This window comes from Pelobates fuscus, chromosome 13 (genome assembly GCF_036172605.1).
Source record: "Pelobates fuscus isolate aPelFus1 chromosome 13, aPelFus1.pri, whole genome shotgun sequence".
In the NCBI taxonomy this organism is placed as follows: Eukaryota; Metazoa; Chordata; class Amphibia; order Anura; family Pelobatidae; genus Pelobates; species Pelobates fuscus.
Genome location: NC_086329.1, coordinates 101,137,765 through 101,157,621, shown reverse-complemented (window position 1 = coordinate 101,157,621; position 19,857 = coordinate 101,137,765). Strand labels below are relative to the sequence as shown.

The following is a 19,857-nucleotide window of genomic DNA, read 5'->3' as shown; positions in this document are numbered from 1 at the left end:
TGGTTATAGTGCCTGGAGTCCTCTGGCACAGTTTTTAAACGGTTTAACACTGAATGAGGGTCCCCGGTAGCCCACGGCCGAGCTCCCAATGGAGTTTTGGGTAAGGCAGAGATTATACGCTTCCTTAGCCATACCAAATTATACCAGCATTGGGCAAATTTATAGACTGAGAGCGGTCAGCTGATACTCTCATAGCCAATCATCCTCACCCATTGCTGCTTGGGATAATGTGCCCTAGTTAGTCCGAGCATCACAGAGGGGTCAGACTGTCAGCTACTTAATACACTCATTTAGTGTTAAATCATTTAAAAATGGTTTAACACTGAAAGGAAGGGTGGCGCCAGGAGACTCCAGACACTATAACCACTTCAATGAGATGAACTGGCTAAAATGCCTAGATTGCCCCTGAAACTGGGGAAATACATTGAGTTTTATTTATAAATATCAAATTGTACTAAATTAAAAAAAAAAACATGTCAAAGCCGAGTCTAAAAGACTGTGATTGGAGATTTTTCTTTTTTTTTTTTCTTCAAATCAGCACTTCTTCAAAATGTAGAAATTCTGGACTGGATTTAAATAGCATGCTGCATTGTGGTCACTGTCAGCGTATTGAACAGTTCTGCAGCTCGGATGAACAGCTACTTACTAAGAATAAGATTTGACCCTGTAATCCAGAGTTAGAGGTTCCTGATTGGTGGAGCCAGTTCCAGGACAGGGAGATGTCTGCCTCTAGCTGCAGATAGCCAATCTCACATTTCTATTCTGTTTTAGTGAATTTTTTTGCTAATTATTTGAATGCATTAAAGCTAGGGGCCATTTTTTTTATTGTTTCCCTTTAATATAACATTTATAGAGATTTCTTTAATATTACTACAATTAATGTTTAGTAAAAATGCATATAAAATATCTTTATAATATACAAAAATAGTTTTTTTTGTTTTGCTCTTTGTAAATTCTGTAGAGTCTCTTTATTGACCACTTTTTAGACTACAGCCCTTTAACGTACCCTCGGCTGGAGTATAAAATGGCAGTCGCCAAGAAGCGCATTGATATATACTCAAGAGAAATGATTCTCATTTTCTCAATTCTCGACCCACATTAAAATACAGGCCTACCTAATACTTGCCTTCCCAATGATTCCCTACTTTTTTTTTTTTACACGTTGGAAAATTGCCTTCATTTTCTAAATAGATCAATCCCCTCCGTCCCTTTTCAGCCTTCAATCAGGCATGTAAGAAAGGACCGAAAAGATTGCAAGGCGACTTTGTATCACTGAAGAGGGGCCGGTGAATTGTATGAGATGAAATAAGGGGAAATTTAATAGGCTATAAAATGAGAGAAAATAATAAGAATTATGTTCACAGAAAATATAGAGGACACATCGTTTTAAACCACTGGGCATGATCTCAAGAGAAAGAAAGGTTGCCTGTGTAAAAACGAGCGTTCTGGGCTGGCCAATGACGCTTACACCCCTGGCAGCTCAATGCTTTAATTCTTTACTTGCTGCGTTCCAAATTGAAATTCCGCACATGCAGAATCTGAGTAATATGAACATTAATTTAAAATCTTCTAATCCTTTCTGATACATTATAAAACCTAAATTCTTTCTTAAAAACATAAGAGAAGTCAGTCGGTGCCTCTACGGAAGCATGTTAGCACACATTAAAGAGGTCAGCTGGCGCCTTTCTGTTATTACAACATACGATTTCCAACAGATTTTCCAACATTCTACTTCAGAATATCCTCATGACAATTCTATGTATAATGATCTGTGTGAGAGTGATTTCACTAGAAGGCTATTCCAGGTAACTACTACCATTTCTATATCATTGTTCACCTTTACTGCTTCTACTGAAGGCTATTCCTTGTATCTACTATTCTTCTAAAATCACTGATTGCCTTTAATACTTCCACTGGAAGGCTATTCCAGGTATCTACTACCCTTTCTATATTGCTGTTAGCCTTTACTGTTTCCACCGGGAAGATATTCACGGTATCTACTACTCTTTCTATATAACTGTCATAGGAAGGATATTCAAGGTATTTATTACTCTTTCTATAGAAGGATATTCAAGGTATTTACTACTCTTTCTATATCACTGTTAGCCCCTACTGATCCCACTGGAAGGCTGTTCCTTGTATCTACTACTTAAATGGAACCCTATTGACAGTACCTGGAAATAAGACTATGTAATGTGTCCTTTATAGTAGAATATTAGTGATATTGTGATTGGTCATTGTCGAATTGTTTAAACCCCTGCAGAGGCCGTGGATCACTCTGATCTTTATAAAGAGGTTACTCAGCCCTGAGAGATTGCAGGTCACATGACGCAACACATTCTAGAATGATGCAGGTCACATGACGCGACACATTCTAGAATGAAGCCGGGATTTACGGGGTTTTGAGGGGGATTCTGGCACACTGGAATGATGAGGACAAAGAGCAGATTCTCCCTCCATCCTGAAACAGAAGAAGGAATAATTGGTTAAACAGCCATTGCTTTATGGATTCTGGCAATTTGTGCCCCCCAAAAACCCAATACATAAGTACAAGTATTGCTTTCATATGTGAGTGTGCCTGTTGGCGGTTTTAACAGCCATAAAACACGCCGTAACGTTTCTTGAAAGGGACACTATAAGCACCATAGCTAGTACAGCTTATTGTATTGTTTATGGTGCAAAACTGGGCTTCCTCCTCCTAAAGCCTGGCCCTGTGCCTGCTATTTAGATAATAGAGAAGTTTCATTTTCACATTATTTATCCAACCATTGACAGAAGAACTGGATTGACAGATTGTGTCCTCAATAAATCTCTATGAAAAGCATCTGATTGGATAATAGTTGTGACAAACTGCCATTTGCCACTGGGCATTGGAGAGGACTGATCGCTAGCCTCCTGCCCTGCGACTATGGCCCTGGAATGTATTGCCCTTTAAGAACTGCATTTGGGCATAATGGATTTTTTGTATACTGTTTCTGGCCCTTAAACTGTGTTGTACAAAGAAAGGGTTTGTACTTTTAAACTGGCACTTCGGATGCAGTCGAAGTGACGAAGTAGTCGAAGTGGCCGCCATTAGACAGTCGAACACGTGGCGGCGGCCATTTTAATGCTTTAATGCTGACCTGTACTTTCCTTTGCCCTTCGACACTGCGGCTGGAGACTAAGTCCCGTTCGAAGATTCGAACACACGTTCGAATGGGACTTTGTAATTTTGGCGTAAAATAGACCTACATTAGACTATTAAACACTGCTAAAACGCGCCCCCGGTTCCACTTCGACATTTCGACAAAAGTCGAAGTGAGTTTGACGATTCGAACGCCGCCTTCGGGTGGGACTTTGTAACTTTTCAGGGCAGAAATAGACCGACCGCACAGCCTGAATCTGTGGAACTGTTTTGGGCATGAAAATGTGCTTGCGGTCGGTCATAAAGGACTTCAAGCTAACTCTTTAACCCCTGGATGGAATTGGCTGAATTTTGGACATGTTTGTAAGTAAAGTATGCTGATTATTAATATGTGGTTTTTATGAAGATTGAATGTATAGTTTTGGAGTTATAAAAATGTATAAAAAGGTATAAGTTTTAGCTTGGAGATAATTGAGGCGATACAGTAAGAAACTCAATTATCTCCCAAGCAGAGGGGAGGGAATCTGTGGGATGTAACCGTTATCTGGTTGGTTAATGTATAATTGCCTGTGGGCGTCTCCCTTGCAGGGGAGCACTGCATAAAAGCAGAGTGTGAGTTCTTCTTGACCCTCAACACGTAGTCTTGTCTCGTGATTGGAGGGGACTGTTATATCACACTGGGGATTGCTATGCTCTGCATATTCCCTGGAGCTTTAATCACTTAGTTCTTGTTCCTAATACGCTCTCCTGGAGGAGAGGTCTTCCCCACACGGTCCTGGAGGACAGAGGCTGATTCCAGGGTGGACGGAAGACGGCGCGGCTCCAGTAAAGCTACAGCAATTGTGGAGTCTGCGGTGGTTGTGGTGTCATCTGCAGTGCTGGGAGTCCTCAGGAAGCGCTAGGAGCATCCGTCAACGGAAGGTGATCCGTTACAATAGTTATCAGGATTAATGACTTCACAGGAGGAGGAGTCTGACATGGCGCTGATTACAGGTAAGTTTAAAGGGACTCTGTAGACAGTGTAACTACTTCATCTCAGTGAAGTGGTTATAGTTTTTGGTGTCCCCAGGTGCTGTCTCCCCATTCACCATAAAACCGGTGTAATGTTTTGATGCTAAACTTGAGTCCCTAGCAGCCCATCCTTGCTGTGATTGGCTGATAGTGTCAGCTGACCTCTTTCAGCCTATCACAGTGCCCATTGGTGGTATGAATTGGTATGGCCAAATTCAAGTGTGTAATATCTGCCTTAACTGTAGTAGGGACCAAGGCTGTGGTTGGTCATGGACCTTTAACTGCTCGAAAATGGTTTAGCACACAATGGAGGGACAGCACCAGGGGACTACAGACACTATAACCAATTGAATGAGATAAAATGGGCCTAGTGCCTTCAGTGCCCATTTAAGAGTTATTTAAGTTCTTCATTAAGTCCACTTGGATATGATGTTTGTGAAAATTCAATAGCTATCATTGAATACCCACCCAACCCCAACCTCAGTGTTTATTGAAAAATCAGGGGTGTCGAACCTCTGTCCTTCTGCAGTTTTAGACTGTTTCCTGTTTCAAGACAAGAATGATATATCCCCCCTATTCTAAAATTATACACCGTTTAAAAGGATTTTTACCAAACACTTTTCCCTTAAATTGTCCTTACCTCCCTGATTTCATTGTCATTAGCTTCAGGGTCTCATAGTCATGATTGCCTATAAGAAAACATGTAAGTGTTATAATGTAGCTTTTGATCAGTTAGGAAGGCAAATGAAATATTCATAATTTATGTAAATGGAAGCTATGTTTAAAGGGAACTATATGTAAAAATGGTCTCCCCCCCCCCATCACCCTTTTAATGCATTATGTACATGATGCATTAAAAATGGTGCAGACACAATTAAATAATTATAATCACTATCGGAGATCATAAAGCTGCACAATAGCATCTCTGGTCTGTGGGGCCCGATCTTATACCATCAGCTTGTGTCCAGTAGGAATTAATGGGATAAGTAGTTTAACCTCTAGCATATGTTTCACTCATCATATGGGGTGAATGAAACGGTTTAATAAAATTATAGCAGCCGTGCCATGATTATTAATTGAAATCTATGAAAACTGGAGCAGTATATAGTGAGAAAAATGCTCTTAGAACAAATTAAATTAAGTTACGATGGAATCAGAATTTACAGGTTTTAGTATACAATATATAGGATTACGGTGCAAGGCATTCTGGGGGGAAAAAGTTGTGTTAAATATTGTGCCGTTTTTTTAAATGGATTATACTCCTCCCTTTAACCCTTAAACTTCCACGGTATGTAGTGCAGAGGAAGACAACCTTCAGCGCCCCAGATGTTGTGGACTACATCTCCCATAATGCCCTCATTGCCATAATGCTTGCAAAGCATCAGGGGATATGTAGTCCATGACATCTGGTGTGCTGAATGGTTTCCGACTCCTGAATTAGTAGGTGCAGATTGACAGCCAGACCTGTTCAGGCGTCAATCATGAGTGATGTTGCATTGAGAGTCTCATTCTGGTTGCAGGGGTGTACTTACTTTTTTGGGTGTTGCACAGGGTGCCGCTGTGAATGCAGTTCTGGTACAGTGGGTCTGGATGCAGGTATGTGTTATTCAGATTGCTGGAAGTGAAACATTGTATTGTTACTGACTGACACAGAGTATGTCTATAGTGCACTCTCAGTGCCTGGCTATAAGTCACCTGTTGGCCATGGGGTGGTTTCTGTACGAGGCGGCAGCTGAGTCTGGCTGCTCACAGTCCTCCGAATATTCATTGGTCACCACTGTGAGAGTATCCGAATCGTTGTCCTCGCCTGCATCCGCTAAAAAAAACAACAAAACTGGTTTGTTCTCTGCGCTAGTACTGGATTAGTCAATAAAATACTCGTTGGGAAGTGTTTCTATTCTGAACAGAATGCTATTCTCTTTGCTATAGGTAAAGGCAGCATTAGATATATACGAACATGGAAGCTTTACCGTGATGGACCTTCATTCTTTAGCCAATGATTAATATATCACTCGTGGACTGAAAGGTTTGGATATTTGTATTCACTCACCAGAGTTAGACTTGTCTCTGGTTATAGAATTCAGGCCTGGCACTGGTTACTGCTGGAGCCAAAAACAGAGGAATATGGGTCTGTATCCTTAAATCCTTTACTCATGGAGTTTAAACAGGCAGTTTTATTATTATTATAATAAAATAAAGCCCTTATTCTAGAGGACGGAGCATGACTGCCAAGCATGGTGGACATGTGTTGGGCAAGACCCCGAGCTTCAGCAGCGTTCCATGCATGGTAGGCCGGGGGTTGACCAGTAGCATGTCATTCCGGCCGGTAACCTGTCAGTAGGGTGATGTGGAATTCCATTCTATTGTTTACTGGGTTTGACTTGGCCTTTTATTTGACCGTTCTCTGTCTGCTGCCTGTACATACCCTAGGCTTGTTATTTGAATATCCAGATTTCTACCATTCCTGACCACGGCTTGTTCCTGTTTTTGCTTGTGAATGCCTAGTCATTAACAAATAATACAGAGTGTATCTATAGTAAAATGTGTGCTGAGGTATACCTTACCCAGATTCGTATTCTCTGCCGCAAGCTGGACATTTTCCCTCCAGACCATGACTTGATGGCTTGCCTCAGAATTTTCTTCTGCTCGTCCACGAAGCTCGCGGTCAGGCTGAGATAGATGACTAGGCTTTCTACTCATTCTGTTGGATCTAAATGTCAGATAATATCATAAAGGATGTTCCCAATGTTTTCCCTTTTCACTAGTATATATTTGTGTAATGGCAATTTGCTATTGGAGTCATAGGTGTATGGAATAAGGAGATTGGGTAAGTCGTAGTATGTGGTTATGAGTTGGATTTAAGGCTGGTCTTCTCCAATAAATACACTTGTTATTGTGTGCTTACGATGCTAGCATATGGCGGGCCTCATCTTAGCATAATACTTTTTGGTGAACTATTAGTGGAGGTAAAAGCGAGTTTACGAGTGGTGCTTACCGACGGTGTTCCTGCGGTACGTTGCCGTATCCATTATTCATATCTGTGGTGTACCTCATTTGGTTTCCCCCTTGCTGCTTTCCTGGGAACGATTTCTGAAAAACACATACATTTTATTTATCATAATCTCAGCCCCTTTTTTTAGCTTAAAGGAGCGTGAAAAATCTCACGCTTAAGTATAACAGTTCCCCTAAAAGAACATGTTAAATATTCATCTACATTGCCCTTAAATTTTAAATTCAGTACGAATTCTCATTGAATTCTAACTTTGGTAATTAACGCTGCAAGTGTCAATAATGACTTCTAAACATAGACAGATTAAGCCTTAGGAGAACAAGGCAGTCGCCTAGGGCTCAGCCAGGGACCCTGAGATCTGACTCTGTGCGGACCCTCCTCGTGCCAGTAGCGAGATAAAAAAAATTCACTCTGAATTCTCACTGTAGTGAATAACTTTGATTGTCTTTCCTTTTCTGATTGAAATATTAGAGAGAATAATGCTATTCGCTATTCCAAATGCTTATCTAATTCTCTGAGAGTGAGCGATGTATCATATCATAACGTCATGTTTGCATTGCAAAACTATTACTGCTTGAGCACAGGTGGATTGGGCATGATGCCTGTCATTGGGTGTTACCAACACAAACCTATATTCAAGCAGAAATAGTACTTACGGATGATCGCAACTGACCTCAATGCAAAATGTATTTAAATCCATGATGGGAGCTCACTGCATATAAATAACTGTGATCAATGTGCCGGGGAAAAATTATATGTATCGTCATCAAAGGCTGATAGAAACAAAGACACAGTTTTTACTTTTTTTTTTTTAACATAATTTGCAAAAAGCTTTGCATACGTTAGATCCTTTATAATAATAACAATTACCGGTCGATGCGTGACTTACAAGAGGAGCAGCAGGAATTATTCCGCCACCATGGGAAAAACAACTGTTTACGGACAACTTGCGCTGAAGTGCGTCAGTCAGTTTGTTCACAATCCTCTCCTGGACCGCATCAGAAACATCCTGTATGACAGAAGCACAGACTCACTGGAGGCAGAGATTGTTTGTTTGTTTATTGAGCAAAGCAAGCCTCTGATTTATCAAACGACACCATGACCGTCCAATGGCTTTCTTAACACCCAATCACAGATGTAGGACATCCGTCAACTAAAAGGTTCATTTACTAAACAGAGAATTGTTCAGAATTAAGAAGAGAATAGAAAATATTATGCAAAAAAAAAACAGAGTTGAATTGTTTGAAAGCGGTTAATTTGGCCTACAATTTGCCATTCCTTCTATTTATTCTCCACTAAAAACTGTTTATAATCTTCGGGATCAGAGCACCTCATTCACTGATGAGCTACAAGCAGGCTGAATGGAAAGATAAAATATCGTAATTGATTTGTAAATTTGTCTCGAAGGAAGTAGGATTTGGCTGTTTGCCATCTTGTTCTCTCTATTTGCTAATAATTATTATTACGAGAAGGAATGTTTCAGTTTTCATTTATTTTTTTCAAGAGTCCTATTCATAAGTGGGATCATACCTTGGCTTTGGAGAGTAAAGCCAGAGCTTGCTTGTAATAAAATACGGCTTTCTCTGGATCGCCAAGACGGAATCTTGCAGCTCCAAGTCCTTCGCACGCCTGCCATTGGCCATGGACATCATCTGTTGGCCAGAAATCACCACCAAGACAATATTAGAACATGCAGCATTTCCCGCCACCCCTAAACCATATTCATTTTGTTTCCCTTCAAAGCTCATATCTTTCTTATATCAAGGTCGGCCAAGCCGATAAAATATGTTACAATGAAAATAAACATGAAGGCCAATCTTTCCTGAAGTTAGATAAGATACCAGCATCAGACTTTTGTTTTTTCACGTTTAAAATATTCTATCAAGTAAACTCCTGTGTTTTTACATGAAGGCTCTCCAATACAAGTCATAATTCTTCATCGTAGAATGCCCAGCCCGTACCTGAATCCTTGAAGGCCTGTAGAGAATGAAGATAATTCTCTCCCGCTGCCTCGTGGTCCTCGAGCTGACTGTAAGCAAAAGCCAGGTTTCCAAAACACTGACCTTGGGCTCGACGGTTCCCCAGAAGACCTTAAAAACATTACTGATTACGTTTAATAAACATGTCCCACATCCGTAACTGAATGCATTCCTGAAATATATATTAAAGAAAAACTACTGCTTCAGCTCACATTTAGAAGAGTTAAATTATATCTGTAAAATTAGGAAACAAAGCTATTATATCATTTTACTCTTTGTATGCTTTGCTACATTGATTAGCAGGTAGAGGCAGCTATTAGCTTATTGTCATCTAGTTATTTTCTGGTCCTTGGCAATGATGTGAGTTTTATAAATATATAAATATATTATATTCTTAAACACATAATATAAAAGACAAATAACTCATGTGCATGTGTTAAGGGAAAACAATGCCCTGTCGGGGTTCTGGAGACTCTTGTTTCAGTCTTCTGGCTTTCAATATTTTAGAACCCCTTAATTTCCTTATTTTCCATAAAATGTTCTATCCAATTAGTTTATGTATAATTAAAGCAACTCTCCAAGCAACATGACCACTACAGCAGACTATAGTGTTTGTGGTGCCCTGGGTTACTACGGTATAACTCCTTACCTGGGGTACACCAGGGTACTGCTCTTTATCTCCACTATATCAGACAGAGAGCTGGAGATGTGGTGGACCCAGGTAAGAAGTGAAAGTGTTCTAAATTGGTCTGACTACTTACAATGCAGAGTCGCCATAGCATTCCTGGCACAATAACCACTACAGCGCACTGTAGTGTTTATGGTGCTTAGAATGTTTGTTTAATTTAGGCTCTTGGGACGGAGGGAACATGTGGCTGGTTAGAATGAGGGGTAAATGTAATTAGAGTAACTCTTAATGTGTGCATTTTCAGGATTTAAAAGTGAAATTGATATTTTAGGGAACATGTGAACATTTCTTTGAGTTCAATTTGAATACCTGACAATTCCCATATCGATGATTGTGTGCTAGGAATTAAGGGAAGATTATCACATAATGGAGAGGGAATGTGTAGCCGCTACATTAATTTAAGGGCTACATGATGTGGAGGAAACATACTAATTTATTAATTTAATTTATAAGCCAGTTGCCGATTACACCAGCACAATGTAATACCTATTAGAATACACACTATTTGTTGAGTCAAATTTTTTACTTTAACTAGAATATATACCTCTGTGATATATGGCTGTTTGGTGCCCTCTGCTGGGTCAAAATCAGTTTTACAGTGTGAAATTTGTTAGAGACACTGTAAGAACCAAAACCACTTCATCTTAATAAAATTGATTGGTTTTAGTATGAGAAGCATCTGATTGGCTGGGCGCATCGATTGCCACACACGTCCAGTAGGTCCCTAGCACTTTTCTATGTGAAGCATTGAATTAGACTAGAAATCATTGGGATAACTGATCTCAGAAGCGGAGGCTTGGCTGCAGGAGGGAGACTGCCTAGCTCTGGATAAAATCTCATATTTTATTTTAAAAGCCCAATAATCTAAATCTACTAAGGAACATTCTACTATTAAAAATAAATATGTTAATATTTCATGTTAGAGTGTTGCTTTAAAGGAATACGCTAACATTTTGTTAACTCATTGTTCTCCGGTGAAGCCATCAGTTCCTTTTGCCCAACAGAGAAACATTGAGGGCACACAGTGCATGTGTCGCATTCACCGCAATAATTTTCTATTAAGAGATGCAAGTTTGATATAAATCACAACCAGTTTAAGTTACCATAGAGTTTTCTGTTGTACTTGTTTACTGGACCCCAACCTGTATTGTCTGCCCTTGTTATAATCATTACGACATGTTCCAGAAAGCTATTAAGAAGATGATAGCCTTAATTTGTTAGTCATAACATACTGTGTAGAGATGCTGCTTGCTTGTGAAACGTCAAGCCTTCTTCATATTGTTCCATGGTATTGTATGCAGCTCCGAGGTTCTGTAAAACCACCGCTTCCTTGTCCCTGTCCATCCCATCTTCCTGGCAGAAAAGTAGGGCTTTCTGAAAACACTCTGCGGCCAACGAGAAGACCTTCAACTGGGCGTAACTCAGGCCAATGTCGTTGTACAATCGACCTGAAATGCAAGAAAGAGATTAATCATAATGAGCTTCTTAGTGGAGAAGGTTATGGTGCGGTGGTCTTGGTCAGGGCTGACCATAAGGAGAGCTCTCTTGTCTACAAGAAAGGAGGTCATTTATCCCTATCTCTGTGAGATTTCACAAAACATGCAAGGCTTTTTTTTAAATATACTTAAAGGACCACTATAATGTCCCTCTGCTCCAGTACCCCCTCCAATCTCCCTCCACCCCAACTCCCGAGACTTGTAAAGAGTAACAATTAATTGGAAAAGGAGTTCCATTACCATTAAATGAAAACACAACACAACTGACCTAAGCAGTTAGTTTCCCATGAATTGGTTTTCAAATATTTTTTACTTTAAAATGAATACTGCACAAAACCACAAAGCAATATCCTACTTGTGGGATATAATATACCGTAGCTTTCAGACCAATTCTCTCCCCTCCGGCTACACAGTTATTTCACCTGATTCCTCAGTGCAAGGATGTAGTGGTATTTGCCTTGTTTACCTTTACTGGGGAGACTTTGCTTGCCTATTTGTGATGCTCCCCATTTGAAAGATGTACATTTAAAAATGGGGAGGTGTGATCCATGGAGATGGCAAAACAATGTGTCCTAATACCAAACTGTTTCATGCTAAATTAATTTGTTTATTATTTTAAATTACAGTATCATAATGTTTATAGATTCTTATTTACATGTTCTGTCGCTTAAATTCTCTGTACTACAGTCATTTTTACTTAAGTATTAGTGAATTTCAAATTTTAGTCCAAAGCTTACTCGGGAATTTATTTTCAGTTTAGATATGATGGCTGAAACCGTTTGAAACTTAGAGATTTTTTTCCAAATCAGACCTGAAATGTCAGATTTCAGTTAGTTACATTCGTAAAGGAACAATTGTCACCTCAAAAATCTATTTTAATTAAATAATCTTTTAACCCCTTAAGGGGTTAAACTAACATTTGAAAGGAGACTGATTTTTAAAAAAAAAGCAAAGTTTATGTAAGAAAATGAGAAAAACTCATCCCTACCTTTGATGTAGATTAATTTAGAAATAAACAAATATGTTTAAATGTCTATCTGTTCCTGTCCAAATCTGAGATGATTAAATTGCGTATACGCAGAAGTAAGTTCACACTGACACATGGAGTTCAGGTTAAAAGCACTTCAGAAAATGTAATGCCATCTAGTTGGAAAACAGTTATGCAGGCCTTTTTAAAGGCAAAATGACATCATCATTGAATATCAGATAATAACAAATAAACATCATTAATTGGATTAAATGTTATGTGACTATATCAGTGTCCACCCATCAATATTATTAATTGGCTCAGGGGTTTGAGTGACTAGCTAGGTGTCCTCCCACCGGGAGGTGGTATTGTTCTGGACAAGGGTGTGGACAGAAGGCTCAGGCGCCATCTTTCCCAGCATGAGGTTTACTCGGTGGAAAGGGGGGCTTGAGCGTCATTTTACACAGTCAGTGATGTCAATCTTGTGGTCAGGTGCAAAGTTCTTTTATGAATAGAACATTTCATTAGTACAGTGTTCTCATGGCCTTGGCTCTGGCCTTGGTTATACTTTGTTGCATGTTACAGGAGATTCAATAATTCCGGAGTCAACTATGTCTTTATAGAAAATACAGTCTCTGTTCATTGTATTAAATGTTGCTGGGAAATTCTGTCATGTAATGTAGTTTAAGATGGAGAATCTGTCAGGTAATGAGGACAACATGGAGGGTTTGTCACAGTGTGAGGTTAAAATGGAGTTAGTACAATAATTCAGTACAAGTTCAATAAAGATTTTTAATAATTCTACATCACCTTTAGTGTGTGACAGGATCTTACAGCCATAATGTATCACGTCTCAAGAGAAGTGAGACTTGGCTGTCTGAGCGCTCTGATTGGCTGGCTTATCGTGTTGGCTTTTTTTTAATATCCGAACCTCGATTTGATGCACCTGGGCCCAGATTTGCATTTCAGCTGTCCAGTGGGTTTTTTTTCTAGCTGAAATCCGTATAAAATTCGGGCCAGTTTGGGTCCCGAATAAAAAAATCCAGACTTGTTGTGACGAAAGTAACCTCGTCACTGGCTTTTGGAGGGGCCTGTTTGCCAGCCTCCTACCCTGTGATTATGGCCCTTGTGACGAACTGAACCTCGTCACGGGTTCTTGGAGGGGCCTGCTGGCCAGCCTCTTGCCTCAGGACTATGGGCCCTGCAATATACCTTGCCCAATGCACTTTTAAAGGCTCTGTTCATGTAAAGTACTTTTGTACTCCAGACAGAGGGGCTGACCGTTAGCCCTTATTCTCTGGAACTGTTTTGGGCATGGGACCATGTGCACGATGGATAAAAATAAGACTTCCAGGAAATTCCTGAACCCTTGAACTGATCTGGGTGATTTTTGGATATGTTGGTCACCCAGATCAGGGCTATCAGGGTTTTATGTATTTTAATGTACTTTTGGGGTGTTTTTAAAAAGTGTGTTTTTTCTGTGCTTGGAGATAATTGGATTAGAATTAGTACAGTTACTGATCCAATTATCTACCAAGCAGAGGAGAGAGATTTGTTTACCCCTTCATGAAGTCTTGGCTCATGTTTGGGGGGATTGGAGACTGCGACCCCTGCGACCGCGGTATGCACGCCAGTGTATGCAGATACACATAGACTTAAAGGATCACTACAGACACCCAGATCACATCAGCTCAATGAAGCGGTCTGGGTGCCAGGTCCCTCTAGTTTTAACCCTGCAGCTGAAAACATAGCAGTTTGAGAGAAACTGAAATGTTTCACTGAGGGTTAATCATCACAGTGAGAAGACGCTGAACATCCATAGGAAAGCATTGAGTAATGCTTTCCCATGGGTGGTTTGAATGCGCGCGTGGCTCTTGCCGTGCATGTGCATTCGGAGCTGAGAGATGGATCGGGCGGAGAGATCCCCAGCGCCAAGGGAGTCCGGCACTGGAGAAATGTAAGTGCTGAAGACACAAACACACACACTCTAATACTAACACACACACTCTAATACTAACTAACACACACACTCTAATACTAACAAACACACACACTCTAATACTAACAAACACACACACTCTAATACTAACAAACACACACACTCTAATACTAACAAACACACACACTCTAATACTAACAAACACACACACTCTAATACTAACAAACACACACACTCTAATACTAACAAACACACACACTCTAATACTAACAAACAAACACACACACTCTAATACTAACAAACAAACACACACACTCTAATACTAACTAACAAACACACACACTCTAATACTAACTAACTAACAAACACACACACTCTAATACTAACTAACTAACAAACACACACACTCTAATACTAACTAACTAACAAACACACACACTCTAATACTAACTAACTAACAAACACACACACTCTAATACTAACTAACTAACACACACACTCTAACACACACACTCTAACACACACACTCTAACACACACACTCTAACACACACACTCTAACACACACACTCTAACACACACACTCTAACACACACACTCTAACACACACACTCTAACACACACACTCTAACACACACACACTCTAACACACACACTCTAACACACACACTCTAACACACACACTCTAACACACACACTCTAACACACACACTCTAACACACACACTCTAACACACACACTCTAACACACACACTCTAACACACACACTCTAACACACACACTCTAACACACACACTCTAACACACACACTCTAACACACACACTCTAACACACACACTCTAACACACACACTCTAACACACACACTCTAACACACACACTCTAACACACACACTCTAACACACACACACTCTAATACTAACACACACACTCTAACACTAACGCACACACACACACTCTAACACTAACGCACACACACACACACACACACTCAAACACTAACACACTAACACACACACTCTAACACACACACTCTCTAACACACACACACACTCTAACACTAACACACACACACACACACACACACTAACACACACACACTAACACACACACACTAACACACACACACTAACACACACACACTAACACACACACACTAACACACACACACACATGTTTGTTTTTTAAATTTCATCCCCCAGCCTCCCTACCTTTGGGAATGCTGAGGGGATTCCCTGGGGTCCAGTGGTGTTGCTGGGCGGGCAGGCTGGCTGGTGGGCGCGAGGGAGCACTCTCCCCTGAGGGCTCCCTCTTCAGCTCCCTCGCGAGGTTGCGTACTAATGCCGGAGCCAGAAGATGACGTCATGTTCCGGCTCCGTTATCAGTGTGGTGCGCGAGGGAGCTGAAGAGGGTGAAGAGGTGACACCAGGGCCAGCCTTGAAGGAACCCTGAGGTGGCTGGCTCCTGGCCCCCCAGGAGAGAGGCTGGCCCAGTGGGTACATACCAGGTCGCAGGGCGGCCGGGCCCCCTGGTGGGCCGGGCCCGGTCGCAGTCGCGACCCCTGCGACTCCGGTATGTACGCCACTGGCATGAACAATGTTCGTATTTGCAGTCACTTTATTGAATAACCCCGTTAGTCTCTATGATCTTCCCTGCGTCACTCCCTGCACAGAAGCACGAATGACTATAGAGACTAACTGTTAGTTTTAACACAAACTGATGAAAGGATTATTATGTTAAAAAGATTTTTGAGGTGACAGCTGTCCTTTAAGTTTTTTGAATAAACCCCTTACAGTTTGCTCTTACTATCATTAATCATGTTAGTGAATAAATCTTTAAGTGTTGTTAACCATTAAGCGCTGCCCCTTATTTTGCATTGATTAGGAGGCCATTCTGATAATAACTTAATACTATTAGTACAGTCTGCATTTCTAACTTTAATGGAACACTTCATTGACAATTTTGTTTAGCAATTTAGTAGTTATGCCCCCAAAGAAACCAAGCATTAATTTATTATACATATTTTCTTTGGGGTATATGGAAAAACACCTTTGCAAGCCTCTGTGCTGGTGCTGCAAGAACACACTTTCTCATTGAGAAGGGGGAAGGCGGGTTGGCTTTTCATCAACAGTTCTGATGATGTCAGCCAAGCAGGCAGATCAGGGGCAGAGCCAGCAGTAGCAGACTGGATCAAAAGTAAGATTTTTCTATATTTAGGGTGACAAGGAAGGACCAGAGGAGTCAGATGGTGTTTGCAACACTATAGGGTCAGGAATAGATGTTTGTGTTCCTGGCCCTATAGTGTTCCTTTAACAACAATTCAAGATTTTGGCATCCATTTCATTGCATTATTGTATACTTTGGAGATTGATCAAATAAAAAGATAATCAAGATGAAATATTTTACATACTGAGCAGGTCTTTTCTCGTTATGTGATCACATATCATACGGGTCTCGTTAAGGGTTAGGAGAACGTGCCCTGAATCGTAGCATTCACACTGCAGCATGTAATTAGCTGCTTCATTCAGGGCCACTGCTGCTGTGTCCAACTTTTGAGCTTGTAGGTAAAGATCTCCAGCATCGTAGAAGCACTGCGCGGCTCGCACCATATCCTTCATCCCTAAATAGCAGTAGGCCATCTTCATGTGTGTGTCGGCCTCGCTTCCCATATTGGAAGGCTGGTAAAGAGGAATGGCTTTCCGGAAATTTTCCAGTGCTCTAGGGTAGTCCACCATGGACTCGTAAGCTGTACCAAGATTAAAGTAAAGATCCCCCGTGCAGTCTCCTTCTCCCTCCTTGGGCCGTGACTTTAGCAAAAACTCCAGTCCTTTCTCTGGCTTCCCAGTTTCCACGTATGCAGCGCCAAGGTTGAACGCACATGCCCGTTGGACTGTCATTATTTTGGTACCCAGAGAGAGCAAAAAGGCCTTTTTAAAACACGGCAGGGCAGTATTGTAATCACCAGAGAGCAGAGCTTTGTGTCCAGCTTTGGTGAGATCTTCTATCTCAGTCTGAGAATCTCCAACGTTCTCTTCTTTGCCATTTGTGTCACCTGAATTGTTTGCCACTTCCTTAATCTTTTTCTTCTTTTTCTTGACAGCTCTTGGTTCAGGTGCTCCTGAATCTTCATTGTTTGATTTATCATTTTGGAGGTCTCCAGGAGCCATCACTTACGAACAAGTCCTTACCACCTGTTATATAAAATAAAACAAAACAAATAGTTGTAAAAATATACAATAACCCTGCACAACAAGATATTGTTGAGTAACTATATTTATCTGTCCTCTTAGGCCACTGTCCTGATCTTCACGCAATCACCGACTGCATACTTGGCTTCAGAGCAAGACAGAAGATGACATTTTAGGAAAGCATGGTATTTCTACCTTTCATAATCTAATTATTCTGCAATACAAGGTAGGTCATCTGGAAAAGGGGTGGGTTCCATCCAAAAAGCCCTACTTAGGGCATCCCAGCTCAGAGCACCATTGAAGCTTTCTCACATGGGTCTGAATGCACCAAGTATACCTTGCATAGTGTGTGCATGTCTTATGATGTGCCTCTTGGATTTATGATTAGGTCAGTTTCTGGGGCCTCGCCTCATGGCCTTCTTAGAGCCTTGCTATCACTGAGAGCGCTAGTTCCTCTTGTTCGAGATTTGCCAAGACCTCACAAACTCTAGAACTTCCTCTGACGCTCACACTGTGCCTTCTGGAGACCTGGTCTCTGGTGCCCGAGAATCGGGACAACAGAGCAGAATAGGTTTAAGTTTGGGGATCCCGTCTGCATTCTTCACATAGGGATCGTTAATGGAGCCAAGCAAAATCATGGTTCTAGGGCTCCTGTCTAACCCCTGAGCCCTAAGCGGCTGCCGAGGGTAGCCTTACGGTTAATCCTCTATTGCATTAGAGACAAAAAGTGGGAAGTATCCCAACATTAAGACTGTTAGATGCAAGATAGCTGGAAGGCTTGAAGTAGCTCCCCGCTTTCCACAATGCAGGAAAGGTAAATGGTTTCTTTAAATTCTATGATAATGCTTTGTGTCCAACATGCACAATATTAACTGTAAATCTTTTTATATATTATATATATATTCAAATATTATATATATATATATATATATATATATATATATATATATATATATATATATTTTTTTTTTTTTTTAAATTAAACAAAACGATGAGCAGATTTAAAAAAATATTAACACAACAAGTATAGACCATTTTTAAAATGCTTTATGACGGCCCATAGATCATTTTAGCCTTAGGCTTAGCAATATCGGTCTGTTAATCATATGTAACTGTACGGGTAAAGATGTTGTAGTACCTGGATAACAATCTGTACATAAAGTAGTTTTCTGGTGCTATTAAATAAAATAATGTTTTGTTAATTTACCTGGAGAAGCGGAGTCACTATTTTAAGTGTTTTTATCCAGTGTAAGACAGTTGTAAAATCGGAATTCCTTATTTAAGAGTCGTCTCTTTACTATAAAAACCTTTACTATAAAACGTCCAGTTGTTGTTGCTGTAAATATTAATCCTCATTATCTAGATCTACCCTGACCCATGACTTATTTAACATTCAGGAACTTGTAATGTGTTCTTAATTACTTAACATTCACAATATTTAACATTTATTTTCCTGTATTAACCCCTTAAGGACCAAACTTCTGGAATAAAAGGGAATCATGACATGTCACACATGTCATGTGTCTTAAAAGGGCTGTCTAAGCACTACAGCATCCAGTGTCCCTTTAAACAAAGCCAATTCTCCCAGTTACCCCGTCCATGCATCTACTACCTACATATATATATATATTTGAATGTCACAGCGGTTCTTTTTATAATATTTTTACAGGACGTCGGTATTCCATCTGTTTACGGGGGCGAATTCAAATTGAGAACAAAGGAAGAATTTGTGTGAAACACTTCCAAAAATGTAAATATATGTAAGTGAATTAAATTAATATCAAACTGATAAATAAACTGCTTCCCTAACACACAAAAGATAATAAAATAAAAAGAATATATATTTTCACTGATGCACTAAAATGGTTTGTAGCTGGTGTGTAAATTTTCATTTTGCTTTAATAAATTCAAATTTAGAGCTAGTGTAGAAGTGGCTAACTAAGTTTGGAGATTTTGGGGTGATTTTGGGGGGGGGGGGGGGGGGGGGCACAGAGGGGCACGTACCAGTGAGAGGTTTGGGGTCTTGTCGTGGACTCCTGTGCTGTCTGAAGAGTCTGGTTCAGGCTCCTGGTCTCAGTGTTTGTGCGGTGTTTAATTTCTAAAGAGAGATACTCTTGCTTTGTCATTGTCTCCAGTAGCAACAGGTTTCAACAATGCCCCGGGATCCCTCCTCCCAATCTACTGAGAGCTTGACAAAGTGGGCTGGCCACTCACCATAACACCCAGCCGATATAGTTCACCAGACTCTCGTGACCTGAATGACGGATAGCACAATATAGGAAACAGTAGCTGTTTTCGAAACATTCCACTGCAAAACTATAGCCACAGGCTGCCTATTTAGCCTCAGAAGTTTGGTGTTCAGTACAATTAGTTTTTTTTAACGATTAAAGGGACACTCACACTATAGTCACCAAAACAAGCAGTTTGGTGTATAGATCATGCCTCTGAAGTCTAACT

At 40.4% G+C, this 19,857-nt stretch overlaps 1 protein-coding gene across 1 annotated transcript; it reads right to left on the bottom strand.

The window, feature by feature from the left end:
* Positions 1-2,067: 2,067 nt before the first annotated feature.
* TTC24 (tetratricopeptide repeat domain 24) lies at positions 2,068-19,494 on the bottom strand. Its single transcript, XM_063439461.1, has 12 exons — positions 19,405-19,494; positions 16,623-17,403; positions 11,045-11,260; positions 9,107-9,235; positions 8,676-8,797; positions 8,035-8,154; positions 7,131-7,225; positions 6,700-6,845; positions 5,831-5,951; positions 5,668-5,750; positions 4,776-4,824; positions 2,068-2,461 (listed from the first exon to the last, which is right to left on the bottom strand). Exons 2-12 carry the CDS (start codon positions 17,377-17,379, stop codon positions 2,356-2,358), a joined length of 1,944 nt encoding a protein of 647 aa, XP_063295531.1. The 5' UTR covers positions 17,380-17,403; positions 19,405-19,494; the 3' UTR covers positions 2,068-2,355.
* Positions 19,495-19,857: the final 363 nt, after the last annotated feature.

Coding starts and splice junctions, on each gene's coding strand:
- TTC24 (XM_063439461.1), bottom strand. CDS start 17,379: ATGGCTCCTGGAGACCTCCAAAATGATAAATCAAACAATGAAGATTCA. Junction 11,261..16,622: donor AACGAGAAAAGACCTGCTCA/GTATGTAAAATA, acceptor CTTGCATTTCAG/GTCGATTGTACAACGACATT. Junction 6,846..7,130: donor GTACCGCAGGAACACCGTCG/GTAAGCACCACT, acceptor TCTGACATTTAG/ATCCAACAGAATGAGTAGAA.